The following is a 16,051-nucleotide window of genomic DNA, read 5'->3' on the forward strand; positions in this document are numbered from 1 at the left end:
ACACTTCATCAGGCCTAGAATAACTTAATTAAATATCCTCAAAAATATATAGATCTAAGGATAATTGGAATCGTAATGTTTGAAAAGAAGGTCCATGTAACTGTTTGATGTTTACTTGAGTGAATCAACTTTTTATAATAGCTAAAAGATACCAAGGAACATTGCAACTCATTGTTTCCAGAAAGAGTGACAAATACCGTAACAACTTATTTCTTAAAATGTCGAAAGACGAAGAAGTCAACATAACACTTCATATAACGTTTACATTTGTGGCATCAGTTGGATTGATCATGCAATCTTAAATCCGTTGACAAGGCTCATTTGCGACTGTCAACAAGTTAGACGTTTTGCTGAATATAAAAAAAGATTTATTTCACATTTTATTTATAATAAATGCCGGTTAATGTCTCGAGTCAAGATATTAATATGTGTTCTATTATTTATTGTGTGTATCAGCTGCTGATGTTATTTTACAAGGGAAATTCCCCTTTGAATTCCCCTTTGAATTTCCCTTGAAGTGTTTTTAATGTCTTTATTTCATTTAAATGACAACGTCTTGTAAAAAAATGACGACATTTCGCAAAAGACAATTATTAAACAAAATTGGTTCTGTTTCTATGAAAAAAGTTGCACAGTGTACATGTTGTGATACATTTTCGAATGCAATAGTGTGTTTACCTGGTAAATCAAATTGTAAATGTTATCAACGTACATCATTCATGATGAATACAATTGTGTAAATGTAACAAATTGTTATTTTCTACATCAGAAAATGCATGTACCAAGTGTTTTTATGACATTTATTATATCCATTCTTTTAGTGGGTTTGAGCTTTTGATTTTCCCATCAGACTATGGAATCTCTTTTTTAATCTTCCTCGAAGTTCAGTATTTTTGTGATTTATCTTTTTTCATAACTAGCATGGGGGAGATTAAGTTTCCATTCATAATGTTAAAGTTAGGTAATGTGTATACTGCTGTTGATTGTTTTTTATAACTCACAGAAAGCCTGTAATGGATGTTCTTTGTTTGTTTATTAACAGTTTGTGTCAGGTATATACATTGTGTACATAACGTTCTAAGTAAAAAATATATATTTTCGGATAGTTTACATTAAAAATACGGACACATTTCGTTCCATTGGATCAACATACATTTTTATGTATAAGAGACATTGGTTACTAGCGAAATATCTTTTACGAGATAGATTATATATAATGTTGGTGTTTTTATTTATTTCAATCAATTAGTGTAGACAATTGATACAAAAATAATGGAGTGTTTAATTGACAATTATATCATGTAAATATAACTTACTTTAATGACAATAAAATGTGTTTAATACATGTACAAACAGCAGTTATCTTTTAATACTTGTTTTAACATATTTTTTTATTATCAATTTAGACGCGCTATATCAGTTGTTGCTTCAAAATGTATTTAAATGTTGAATAATACTTGGTTAGTTAAGATATGAAACATGTGAGAAAGAGACTGAAATTGGAAATTTAAAAATGGAAATGGAAAATTAGTAGATTTTATTTGGATATAACACAATTCAGCATTTCTACATGTATTGTTCTAAAATTTTTAAATCTTATTTATTCAAAAGCAAACTCAATTTAGTTAATCAAACAATATATGTTATCTGGAAAAACTCAGACACATATTTACTTATGTAACACGAGGCAATATACATAGTCATCATTATGGGTACTACAAAATAATGTTAACATATACATATACTAGTCATTATTAGTGTCAAGAAGTGTTTAGTTTCGTATAACATTAACGTTTCAGACGTTCTGCTTACAATTAAACATTTTCATCTCTTTCTTTGGAACCTGAAACAGTAAATGTCGAATTTAAAAAAATGAATTTTACATTATGCAACAGTAGAACAATACAATATATTGTCAATGAATAATATAATATATTTAAACAATGTCAATGAGTAAGGAAATTATCACTGATTTTGCATCAATAGACAAAAAACTACCAATCAGTGTTGTCATGTATGAATTTATTTTACAACGTAAAAGTTATCAGCTATCTATTGGCCGAAAGTGTCTGTAAGTGTTCATGCCATTTTAGGTGTGGCTATTGATTTCAGTGCAGCGTTTTTATAAATATTTTGATATGAGCGTCACTGATGAGTCTTACGTAGACGAACCAAGCGTCTGGAATATGAAATAATAAGCCTGATACCTGTGATAACTAATTATAGAATTAATAGATACGAAAGATTTTTCAAATGAAAATATAGTAACGAAAGCTTTATTAGTCCATAGTTAATAAACTCCTTGAAATAAAGTTTATAAGTTCATCAAAAGTTTAATCACATTTTGATATTGAACTTAGTTAGACATGTTATACATGCTAGATATAGAGTTTTCTTTTAATTAAAGAAAACGAAGTGCATATGGGGATGACAGTGGTTTGGCTGTTGTATTTTTTGTTTTTGATAATTATTGATGACGGTAAATCCGGAGAGTCCTTTTCAACAAACGTCATGTGTTATTTCCATTTAAAGAAAAAAGATACGTGATACATTATCACGTTAATAGAAGATAATGCATTAACTACTTTCACATTTCAATTTTGAAAAGCTCTTTCCTTTTTCTATTCTTTTAAACGAAGCCTTCTCCGTCTGTCTCAAATTTGGAATCAACTTTATATTACTGTTGAATGTATTGTAAGCGAGTGGTCAGGTCACATTTGCAGGTTAACGGTACAATAAGGATGGATACCAAAGTACTGATCAAATAAATATTTTATATATTGGATAAAATAATTTAAAACAGCAGAATATATAAGGTATGTGATTGTATACAAATATAATGAATGCTTTGGGAGTAGAAAAAAAAACAAGTTATAAGATATGTTCTCCAAAAAGCTTTTTCAGTATAAGAATTTTATATTCGTACAGTCGTTCATGGTTTATATCACTCGAACATGTAATTAGTATAAGTGCCAGTTGAAATAATGAACGTTTTACTGAACTTATGCATCCCGTTATACATTGAACGACTAAACTATTGTATTTCTACCTGTTTGACCTCAAACGCGCGATTCCACGTAAAAGTTAATGTAAATATAACCATAATATCTATTTAAAATCATTTAATCCTTTATTGATGAATTTTACATATATAAATAAAATTGTATAACATAAAAACAAAATGAGGTTATATTTTGATGTATGCCTTTTGTGTGCTTCTTTGTTTGTTTTTATAGTTATGTATAAGATCATAACACAATGTTGACTGCTGTACCCATATTTTTGCATTTGTACCTATTGTATTTGTTTGTTTTCTTCTAGCATCATTATAAAAAAATGAATCGCTATAAAACCAGGTTCAATTAACTACATTAGTTAACGTTTTTACACGGTCAGGAATATGACCGTTCTTATCCATTCGTTCGATGTTTTTGAGAGTTGAATTTGTCATTTGATTAGGGACTTTCCTTTTTTAATTTTCCTCGGAGTTCAGTATGTTTGTGATTTTACTTTTAACCAGATTGTAGAAAAAAAATCAGTTGAATTAAAACATTGGCTCATTCTTGAGTATGCATATAAACAATAAATGAATCATTACATTTTTGCAAGTAAATCCTTACATTAATTATGTTATCATTTGAGAAGGCAATATTTCAAGTCATAATAATTTTAGATATCTATCAGGTTTACTGTAAATCAAAATGGATATTCTAAATGATATTATAAATGGTATTCTTTTCAATTCAAACAAAACAAGAAGTAATTGTAACAGGATGCTGTTACGAAGTCTCCCAAACAAAGCTCCCATAACTCGCCATTCATATGTTCATTTGATTTGATTTTTTGTCCCATACAAGAATATATATGGCTTACGAGTAGGGATCTCCACCATTTACAAGTATTCAAACAGGAGGGGGTGGTAGTGACCCCCAGGGAAGTTACCTACATTTCATTTGATTTGTTTTATTGTCCCCTACAAGAATATATATGGTTTAAGGGTGGGGATCTGGACCGTTTACAAGATAATATCACATTCTCAAATTGAACGGGTTGGAACGACCCCAAGTAAATTCCCTTTAATTTCATTTCATTTGTTTTATTGTCCCCTAAGAGAATATATATGGTTAAGGGGTGGGGATGTTGACCGTTCACAAGTTTTCAAACAAGAAGGGGTGGGGTGACCCCCTCCAGACTTCCCTTTTATTTCATTTCATTTGTTTTATTGTCCCCTACAAGAATATATATGGTTTAGGGGTGGGGATCTGGACCGCTTAAAAGATAATAGTATATTCTCAAATTGAACGGGGTGGGGGTGACCCCCAGGAACTTTCATTTAATTTCATGTGATTTGTTTTATTGTCCCATACCAGAATATACATGGTTTAGGGGTGGGGATGTTGACCGTTTACAAGTTTTCAAACAAGAGGGGGTGGGGTGACCCCCTAGGGACTTTCCTTTAATTTCATTTTATTTGTTTTATTGTCCCCTACAAGAATGTATATGGTTTAGGGGTGGGGATCTGGACCGTTTACAAGATAATAGCACATTATGAAATTGAACGGGGTGGGGATGACCCCCGGGGACCTCCCTTTAACTGCATTTGATTTGTTTTATTGTCCCAATCAGGAATATATATGGTTTAGGGGTGGGGGTCTGGATCGGTTACAAGATATAAGCATATTCTCAAATTGAAGGGGTGGGGATGAACTCCCAGGGACTCCCCCTATATTTCTTGTGATTTGTTTTATTGTCCTATAATCATTTCTGAAGACTGCATGTATCTATCACTTACAGTTTTCAAGTTATATTCATTTGAAAATTTTAGAAAATAAAATCCCATAGGGTTCTATAGTAAACCCCTCCCTTCTTTCTACCCCCCCCCCCAAAAAAATACCCCTTAATAGACCCCAATGCACAAACGAAAGATTGATGGCTCACCTAGACATATTAGTCTACCATTTTATGAAATCCTAAGTCAATCTGACAAGCGGTTTTCGAGAAACGCTGCGGACAAGTTCATTTTTTAAAGTGGCGGAAGAAGAAGAATAATAAAAAAAAATAAGAACTGACCAAAAACAATAAGTCTCCAAACTTTGTTTGGGAGACTTAAATATAAATTAGCTCCATACCTTTTTAGGTCGGGTTGGTCGTCGGGTTAGCTGAAACAGATATCCATGTATTATTGTATTCAACTATATTATTGTATAAATATGTCAACAAGTGAACAAATTTGATATTATTAAGTATTGTAATTTTCATTGTTATTAATAAATGTTATATCAGTGTTACAAATCCAATCTTAAATTTTAATTCTATCTTTTTTGGTTGGAAAACTTTTTAGATATTCAAATGGGACGTCACTTTGAACGTTGATGGCTTTTGCTAACTACGCGATGATATAAATAAATTAAAATATAAAAGTTTTAATATCGTTTGAAGTAACGGACAGCGTATATAATATACATTACTAAAAGAGTTTTGACTATTAGTATATTAAATTGGTCGAACTGTAAACTTTAATTATACACATATACTGTATTGTTATTTGTTATTGTAATTGACATCAATAAGTTTGTGTTTTTCTTTAACAACGGTTACTCTGGGATATTACAATTCAACTGACAGACATATGATGTAACAAGTTGATTGCACATTATTTTGATTCATTTTTGTTAAATAGTATGTCTATGTCTGAATTATTAGATGACATGATGAAAGCAAAAGGCAAGACCTATTTCTACCACCGAAATGTATTTTTTGACAAATTATGTATCATTTGTTGAGCCTGTTACAAAATTATCTATCTTGTACAATAGGAGGTGTCATACCTCAGAGAAAAAAAACATCATTCGAAGTAATAAATAAGAACGCAAACTTATGACTTTCCCAAGTCAGGAGCCTGTAATTCAGTGGTAGTCGTTTCATGATGTGTTACATATATATTTTTCGTTAATCTTGTATATAAATTAGACAGTTAGATTTCACGTTTGAATTGTTTTACATTTGTCAGTTCGGAGCTTTTTACAGGTGGCTTTGCGGTATGGACTTTGCTCATAGTTGAATACCGTATGGTAACCTATAGTTGTTCCTTTGTTAGTCTCTTGTGAAGAATTGTCCCATTGACAATCATACCACATCTTCATTTCTTATATATTGGTTTTAAATAATCATGATGATGATTAATTCAAATTACAAACTGTACATCTCGACCACTTCTACTGGTAAGAACTTTACTTACCTGTTTCCAACAGCTGCAAACAAAGTATACATCGCTTAAACAAACTATAACAATCACGTGATATTCTATATGATTATTTTGTGGTGGTAAGCTACCACATGCGACTAAATTATAATTATTTCCAAATTTTAGACTTAAACGGTTAATTGTTCATTACTCATTATAGGTGATCTCATTTACGACGTAATAACCATAAAAAGTTTTATGTTATATACTCGTATACGTGTTAAACTGTATTATACAGCACAAATACACATTTTCCCGAGAGAAGCCTTTGGTTTGAATGCTGCTGAAATTTATGTTGATAAATAAGAAAAAAACATATTTGGAACGTTGTCCCAACGATACTTTATTGAATATATGAAATGAAGTACGATTGCCAATAATGTACACCTGCCAATGAGGCATGTTTCATTTAGAGATTACAGAACTTTGATGTTTACACAAGTGTTCAACACTGAGAAAGAACATTATTGTGAAATTAGCTTGTAACAGTGTAAAGACCAATACATAGAAAATACATAATTTGATATAGCTGAATTAAATATATACACCCTGTAACCTTATTTTAGAAATCATTGTTTTGTAGCTAGAACAATGCCACGAAAAATATTAAATAAATGGACATAAGAACTGATGGATGGACAAATGGACTGACGGACTGCCAGATGTACGAATTGATTGACTGATAGAATGATTTTAAACAGTTAACCCTCACCCTTATAACGCGAGACTATAATTATCAAAAGATTTTCGTGTATGAGTATTCCAATATGAGTTGTTGTTCGTCTTTAGTTAGGTATGTTGTACTGTATGTTGAGATTCTAAGACAATATCTGATTACTTTATTAAGTATTATCTTTCCTATACGATAATGTGTTTGATTTCAAGTAGTTGGACATCAATAGGGTTAAACATGATTGGAATATTGCAATTTGCAATTCAATGTATGCTAGTCAGGGTATAAATGCATCAGTTTTATTATATCGAGTCGAATTAAGAAAGACACTATTCGTATGTCTCAATTTAAATTTATCATACACTTACTGTTCTTCTTGGAGTGCGTGTATGCCCAGTAACCGACAATTACTGATCCAATTCCAGCTAATGCACTAACTGCACCTATTATTCCATTCACTAATGTGTCAGCTGAGAAAGTTATAAAAAATATTATAACTCCAATGTGTATGAAATGATTTTCTTTAACTTTATAATTGTTAAACCTTTAAAGAGGTTTGCATATTGAAATTGGCATGGTCCCATAAAAATAATTCAAATCAAATAGGCCGGTCTTTGTTCGTGCAACATTCACATATTTATTTCCCAGATAAGCCAAAAAATCCGATTCTCTCTATCCCATGAAAATTTTAAGAAAGATTACACAAGGGAACAACGACATGTATAACAAAAAAAATAAACACCAACAATAACAAACATGTGTATCGCCCACACATAAGTAACATGTAGATCAAGACATTTATTAAAAGGCTTATAGTAATCAATTGCGTATACATTAAGATTTAAGTAAACTAGAAACATAAGGAAAGTGTTTCAACAGTTCAAATAAAAAGTAAAATCTCAAAAATACTAAACTCCGAGGAAAATTATATAAAGGAGAGTTCCTGATCAAATGGCAAAATCAAAAGCTAAAACATATCAAACGAATTGATGACAACTGTCATACTCCTGACTTAGTACAAACATTTTCTTATGTCGAAAATGGTGGATATTAAACCTGGTTTTAAAGTATCTAAATCCACACATGTATGAAAGTCGCATCCAGCTTTCATAAATATCTTTTAAAAACTATCTAGCAGGTCGATATCAATACATACTATTGTCTTCCTCATCATCCTCATCGTCAGAGTCGTTTTCTGATGTAACTTCTGCCTTAACTAAAAATGGTATTAAATCATTTAAATTGTAGAGTAACATTTCACAAATTAATCAAATACATACACACAAAAGTATGAGCTGTTTTAATTGATTAGAAATATAATGCTACTAGAAACATTTTTTTTTAACAGCTTAATTACAGGCATGCAAAGTGGGAGCCGCTTGAATTGTTAATGCACCCTTTCCCTCTTCTGTTGGATTCCGTTTGATACTGATTTTGTTCGCTACCTTGGTTATTTTCTATATTTTATTATGAGATTTGAACATCGATAAAATATGGTCACCTTAATTTTTGCAATGTTATTTATAGATGACTCTATGATTCTGAGATTGTCTACATTTCTCTTTATATTCTATGAGTTTATGAAAGCCCCCAAAAAGGGGTAACTATTTTGTAAGGCTATGTGATTGTTGTATGCGGATCCTTATGAAACATATATGTAATGTACATATTACGGACGCTATCACGAGTTGGTTGACCGTTTTGGAATATCCTGTTCACACATGATACTGGATATATTGCGTATGTCGTAACTACAGTCCCGTTCACTTCTGACGAATGTGACCTTCGAAGTTGACTAGTTACTGAGTTTATAATAACATGAACAACACGACTGATGCTAAAAGTTGAGCAGGATTTGCTCACCTTCCGGAGCACCTGAGATCAACCCCAGTTTTTAATTTGGTTCATGTTGCTTAGTCTCTAGTCTTCTCGTCGTATTTTGATAATGCTTAGTTAGTTTCTGTGTGTGTTACATCTTACTGTTGTCTCGTTATTCTCCTATTATATTTAATGCGTTTCCCTCAGTTTTAGTAACCTGGAATTGTTTTTTTGTATCGATGTATGAGTTTCGAACAGCGGTTTACTACTGTTACCTTTATTTCTATGTTGTGGTTTGTGTACTTTTATTTGTCTGTTTGTCTTTCTCTTTTCTATGTTTGGCACTGTCAGTGTATTTTCGATCTATGAGTTTTTCTGTCCCTCTAGTATCGCTCGCCCCTTTCTTGTACAATAATTCTTGCTATAAAGAATACTGCGTCTTTATGAAATGTGTGAACAAGGATAACAAGATAGACCCAAATTATATCCACTTTTGCAAATATTAGTAAGCTACATTTAAATTTCAAATGCTATATTTTGAACTTCAATTGTATTTGTTTTCTCATTCAAAATGATATTTAATCAATATAAGAAATGTTCCTTGCAATGTCATTTAAACCAGACTATTGCATTGTTTCATAAATTGTTATTTTAGTCGATCACGTATCAAATGCATTCGCGACGCTACTATTAATGTGTATATATAAAATACACACCAAATACAGTGTCGTTCTAAACCACTACAAACATAATGCAACATGAATACGCGATAAAAGAAGATTGGCACTCCAATCGCTGGTCTGTTCTTGTGACAAAGACTACATGAGAGTCGAACAATGACAGTTTAAAGAAAGGTGATTTAAAACATAAGTAATACCAGTCAATGTTGCTGGAAAGCTACTACCAGTTCCGACAGAATTTACAGCAAAGCATGTATATTCGCCAGTCATCGATTCCATTGCCGATGGAATAATAAGGGATGGATTGTCAACTGTTACTCCCATGATTCCAATTGAAACAGATGAAAGTCTTGTTATAGCTCCACGTATAGATCTTTCCCAGTACACCTTTGAAACTGCTGGAAAAGCATTTCGTATGGAACAAGTAAGTGTTACAGTATAACCAATGCCTGTTATGTGCGTTATAGATGGAGTATCAACTACAGGACGACCTGCAACAATAAAAAGTATTACCATGTTTTTTTTCTAATATATGTATTGAATAAAGTTAACTCACAGGACCTCAATACATTATTGTTTATACCTATAATGCTACAAAGTTACCATTATTCCTACAAACATGCATATTTTTCGACTGATGCATAGCATTTTTGAAAAATTTAAGTAATTCCAATTGATATTCTATAGTGTGTTTTGCTATGTTGTGATGTTTTACTATTGCCTCAGAAAACGGGAAGGGTTGCTACTAATTAAACGTTTAATATTGCTGCAATTAGTTGCACCTTTCCTAAATCAAAAATATGAGTTCAGTGGGTGTTCTCTGTTTATGTGGTTGATACATTTGTCTCGTTTTCGTTTTTATATAAATTAAACTATTGGTAACCCCGTGTTAATGGTTTTACTATGTAGTACTATACACCATTAGTTTTAATATAATTGTCATAATCCCTTTATCTGTGAGCACATTTAGCAAACTTGGCCTATTATTATTAGAAAGTTGATTGATTTACAGTAAAGACATAATGTCGGATACTTTTGTTTTAAACTACATTCATAACAAACTAATCATTTTGCGATTTTCGTTTTAACAGTGTGATTTTGAAAAGACTTCAGCCTATATTCTTTGTAGTTGTATGGATACGTCTAACTTGTTAAGGGAATACGATACAGTAGCAGGGGCAGATAATAAAGTTTTCAAAACTGTTCGTGTTGTTTTCGCGACGTTGGTAACCAGAACGTTGTAATTTCGCGATGTTTCTAATAAGAACGTTAACATTCCGCGGCGTCGCTTTAAAAGAAGCCATATTTCGCGGAATATTCAGTGACGTCATACATTCGGTTGCGCGAATTTAAAAGAAGTACCTGCTAAAAAAGTGTCCATGCCGTTTCTAAAAGACGGAAAAATTCGCCGAAGAGCAGGGAGATCAAAAGAATACTTGAGACATGTGAGATGAACAAAAATAAATTAAATACAACTTTGCATGACGAAGTTGAAGAAATGATAATAGACACAGAAGAGATTACAGTCTGACAGTATAACATGGAAAGACGGAAGAAGAATTGTGGAGCTTTTTAGTCTGTCACTGAATAACTGTCAAAACAGAACGACCCAGCGGAATCTGCTCAACATAGAGGAAGAAAAATTGCAAGGATGTGGGGTCTATCTTACTATTCGTTGCTTAAACTGTAACATGCTGAATAACATTTTAACAAATAAGCCACTCAATTCGAAAAGGTACAAAAAGTCCTTTTGGTGAATTTTACAGGACATGTTATAAAATGTTGTGATAATATTTTTGTAAACGATTTTATCCGAAAAAAATTACATTAATGTAAACATTTATAAAATTGTCAATTCTATCCCGAATTTGTCAATTAAAACAGAAAAAGACGTAGACAAATCTGTTTTTTTTTTTTGTATTTCAACAAGTGTAGAATCAGTTGTTCTCCGGACTTATGCTATACTGACCAGAAACTTAAAAATTTACGACACTATAGAGACAAAAAGTCAATAACTTTCATCAGTTCTGCAGGTTTAAAGACAGTAACTTAAAGACAACATTTAAACCTCAGGGAAAATACAAAAATTAGTCATCTAGTGTTTTAGAAATTGAAATTTAAGTTACGTTACGTTAAGTTAAGTTATTTGATATTAGATAAATCAACCGTCGTTGCACGGGATTCGAACCGTTGCCTGGTTTGATTGCATTGATATCAGCATCGTAAGCGAGAGTCTTATCCCCACTGCTACCGGAATTAACATTATCATTTGGCAAAAAGCCATTTAAATTGTACTTTGAAAATGATTGAAATATATGAAATAGTTCATTAAAGATCTTAATAAAAATAAAGGGGAGGGGGCTCAGCACTTGTAGGTGCGTATATCTCACAGCTTTACGATATGAGGAAAAGTAAATGTGTTTTATAAATCACAAGTCTACTGCCAATAAGAAGTCACACTTTTTAAAATTTCGTAAATTTTTATTTTTTGTACCTTTTCGCATGGACTGGCTCAAATAAGACACAATTCGGAACAAAAGGACTTGCAATAGCTAACTATGAGTATTGGTAGCTTCCTAACGTCCAGCGGCAAATATGTATTGCACATTTATGACATCCATCTTATTTTAATGAAACTTAAAGAAATTAGAAAACGTATGAACCTGTGATTAATGAGAAAAGTTTAACAAAGTCTTTGGCGCGTATGGTGGCCTATCTGGTCTGGTATTTGAAGATTTGAAATCCATACACAAAAGGCATTACTACGACGTGTTGGACAGCTGTGCAATATTTTTCATGACGTGAACAGTTGTTTTCATTTATTGATAATAAATTCGAAGTCAATAATAATATCTTGAATTGAAAAAAATCAGAATCAAAATAGTTCAGTTTGTTTCTTTATTTTCCGGAGAATTGTCATTGTACGGCCAAATTTAACAGACTATCAATAAAATAACAAAACCGACTGCATGAGAGAGATCCACATAGGTAGACAAGGTCGTATAACACCCCTATTCGTAAACAAAATAATAAATAAAGAGAGGGTCTCATCCTGTTCTTAACTTGAAATTGGTACATAAAAAGAAATACTGAGTTTAATTGATATTTTAAAAAAATATAATATTGTATGTGTATGTAGAACAACATGCAGTCAATAAAAATACGTTAAAAGATTTCAAAAAAATATATTAGTGTCGTTTTTGGTTTGAATATGACAGTGGATGTTATAGATCAAAACAAGAAAACGTCCGTTCACATGCTGTTAAAAGACTTGTAATTAAATGGTGTCGTTCGGTATTGTATATCATATTTGTATTTCGTTTATTGTTTTGTACTTAAATCAGGCCGTAAGTTTCCTGTTTGAGTTGTTTTGCATTTGTCATGTAGGGGCCTTTCATAGTTGACTATGCAGTATGAATTTAGTTCTTATTTGTATAAGCATATACCTAATGTACTTTAATGTATTGAAAGATAACAATTGAAGTATCGGCAAATGTACACTAATTGCAGACAGACAGATCAAAAAGTGTACACACGTTAAAACTCGTCGCTGTCAAGCAAATATGACGTCGTGCAGTAGGGTTGTTTCTGAGAAAAGTAACAGACGTATAGTTAGACGATCGGACAGAAGAACAAATTGTTTTCAATACAGCTCTACTTCTAGACAAACAAGTACGTCAACATTCATACATATACGCCGTATAAAAGATAATGCAACTTATCTATTGATAAAGACATCGTTCAAAATTATTCTCTAATACCGGATACTGTACTTCCTATGAAATGTTATATTACAACTTCATCTTCGGTCGATTGAGGCAGTAATGACATGAACTTAATTGCACGAGACAGCTCTTATCATAAAACAAGAAGTACACTTTATAATTTAAATTTGAAAGATGATTATCTTTTGAATGTAAAAAGAAAAAAATTAAAGTACGCAAGGGCCTTTTAAAGTTGACGATACGGAATCGTTTTTATCATTGTTGAAGGTTATATTGTTGTCAATTTATGGTATCACCTCACTTAATGTATAGTTGATTCACAATTTGTCATGTCAGGGCCTTTGAAATAATGTTATCTATCTTCTTACAGTACATAAAGCAATTTATAACTAATGTCCGACGGAGATGCACCTTTATACTTCTATCAGATTTTTCTTTTTTGCCGTATATCTGACAAAGTAATCTGCTAGAAACTTTTTTATATCCTTTTATTATGAAAAGGCTTCTGTCCAAATTTTGTTTCGTAAATGTTTAGCACAAATGTTTTGCCATTTTATAGATTTTTATGATAAGTATCAACGCTTTGAAAAACACCTGCATATACTTGACAGCGTACTCGTGTACGGCGGGAATGATTACACGACGTTGTTGCGATTAAAACTTAATTTAACGTAATTTAGCGCTGTATTGACAGACGTCGTAAAAATTACGGTATATGGCTTTTATTGAAAAAAAAGGACATGAACCCCATTTTTTTCTTTTGCAATCAATCAAGTATTAGTGGAAGATATTAGCAGGCAAAATCGAGGGAATTGTGCAAATGATGATACAAGCATGAAAATTACCACAAAGCATCATTATTATATACTTTTAAAGAAACAACTGCTGGCCATTAAAAAAAATTAGTTTTTCAAGATGGCCACCGCCGTTTTCTAAAATGGCTGTTTTTTTCAGTTTGAAAATACTGATTTTTTCTGGAAAACTTTTCGTTTACCTTCTTTTAGTGAAAAACAGCTGTCAGGTTTGGTAGCTACCTTCTTTACATGTTAAAAATTCACTAGACATGAGTATTTGACACATACAGGGTTTGCGCATGCGCGAAAATGTAACAAAATTCATTAAAAAATATTTTAACTATTTACTATAAAATAAGTGATTTGGGATTTTCAATGATATTATGATTTGGTTTGATAACATTTTTCAAGGTTATGACACACATGATTTAACAATTTTGCGCATGCGCAAACTATTTATAGACATAATGAGTGATTTGTATGCACTACCAGGGCAAACTGGTATAAATCGTAGTTCATCTCATTACTCTAAAAAGCAAGTAAGTGTAAAATCTATGATGCCACTGTTTAAAAACAAGCCAATTCAGTTGCAATGATCAGGTATTTGATGGATAAGACGGAAAATGTGGTTAAAACGAGAAAAATATCATTAGTAACGGCAGATCAGCCACTTTTGGTAATGGATATTCAGTGGGAATTGCCTGATTTGTACAGAGAAGATAAGTTTATCGTCATGTAAGGTGGATTTCACATTGAAATGACTTGTCATAAAATTCTGGGTGATATATTACGTGAAGGTAGATGGACACATGTATCATGTGTCCTCACTAAAACCATTATTGCAATACCTAGAACGGCATATTCTTGTATGTATGTTCAAATGTACCTAGGACTAGACACGCGTATCAGATAACTCTATGTGTTTTAGCTTGAAAGGTATATATCGGCTTAAGAAAGCTAAACACAGAAATTATAATCATGTCATGACTCTGTGACGTTCAATGATTTGATAGACTGGCGTAAGAAAATATAGTCATCTCTACCACAGTTCAATTCCTGGCGTTCAATTATAAAATAAGAACTACTGTGAATTTGGTAGTATGCTTATTTCATGAGTCAGATTTTGTACAAACAGTCCATATAAAGCATGATACTGTATTCATTTAGGTATTGATCGTGTAACATATTCTCGATCACGACCGACCTTCTCCGAGATATGGCTTCCCTTCTCTTAAGTCACCCACAGGTGGCAATTGATTTTGAAAATGATCATTTTACTGTACGTAAGACCAGAAAATATTTTTCTTATGACACAATTGATCAAACTAAAACAGAATAATGCAATTGTAAAGGGCGATTTGTTGTCATAGGTTTAACCGAAGACCTCATTAAAACGTATTGATGGTAGCTAGACCAGAAGTCAGTAGACTATCAGATAAATTTGCAAGATCTAGTGGTTTGAGGCATTCTATAATAGATGAACGACTTAATGAACACACAAGGGTTTCTTTAAAAAGATCAAAGGCAAATAATTTGAAGATCGTTTGAAGCAAATACAAAACGAAGGAGAACCGGTTTCTTATAACCAGATTAAAAAGAACAACTCCTATTATGTCGGTAATATAAAACTGTAAACGTTTTTGTAAATAACAAAGCTAGAGCTCTTAGATATCTTTTCTAGACTTTTATTTTTTGTCGCAGTGGACAAATTGATTGGAATATTTCTTAATCCATAAAGACAAACTGCTCCTTCGTTTTTGTCTTCGGATGTCATTTTAAACAGTGGTATTAAATCGGTGCAAATGGATAAACTTGAAACATTTTGTAATTTGCAGATCCAAATTCTGACGCATTTATCGTTGATAGAGCAGCAATGGTTAATTCCAGGCCACCTTGTAGGGAATCAATATTGGATGATTTTGCAATTTTGTTATACGGCCTTAAATAAAATCTTGCATCGATAAGTATTCAAGAGTAGATATTGTGTTAGATTTACTAAATGAATCATTGAAAGGCTAGATGTGAGAAGACAAAAGTAGGGTTCTGGAGTAGTTTTCTCTATGAAGATGACAACGAAACGAAATTTTTCAAGTGTCTTGCCGACAGAATGCTTCTGT

The 16,051-nt window shown here is 32.0% G+C and overlaps 1 protein-coding gene across 1 annotated transcript; it reads right to left on the bottom strand.

Moving 5' to 3' along the window:
* Positions 1 to 1,824: 1,824 nt before the first annotated feature.
* On the bottom strand, positions 1,825 to 9,931 carry LOC139504405 (uncharacterized). The gene is made up of 5 exons (XM_071294485.1): positions 9,613 to 9,931; positions 8,074 to 8,133; positions 7,286 to 7,387; positions 6,239 to 6,251; positions 1,825 to 1,843 (listed from the first exon to the last, which is right to left on the bottom strand). Exons 1-5 carry the CDS (start codon positions 9,929 to 9,931, stop codon positions 1,825 to 1,827), a joined length of 513 nt encoding a protein of 170 aa, XP_071150586.1.
* Positions 9,932 to 16,051: the final 6,120 nt, after the last annotated feature.

Source organism: Mytilus edulis, chromosome 14 (assembly GCF_963676685.1).
Source record: "Mytilus edulis chromosome 14, xbMytEdul2.2, whole genome shotgun sequence".
Classification (NCBI taxonomy): Eukaryota; Metazoa; Mollusca; class Bivalvia; order Mytilida; family Mytilidae; genus Mytilus; species Mytilus edulis.

Coding starts and splice junctions, on each gene's coding strand:
- LOC139504405 (XM_071294485.1), bottom strand. CDS start 9,931: ATGGTAATACTTTTTATTGTTGCAGGTCGTCCTGTAGTTGATACTCCA. Junction 8,134..9,612: donor CTTTCCAGCAACATTGACTG/GTATTACTTATG, acceptor TACCATTTTTAG/TTAAGGCAGAAGTTACATCA. Junction 7,388..8,073: donor GGATGATGAGGAAGACAATA/GTATGTATTGAT, acceptor TAACTTTCTCAG/CTGACACATTAGTGAATGGA.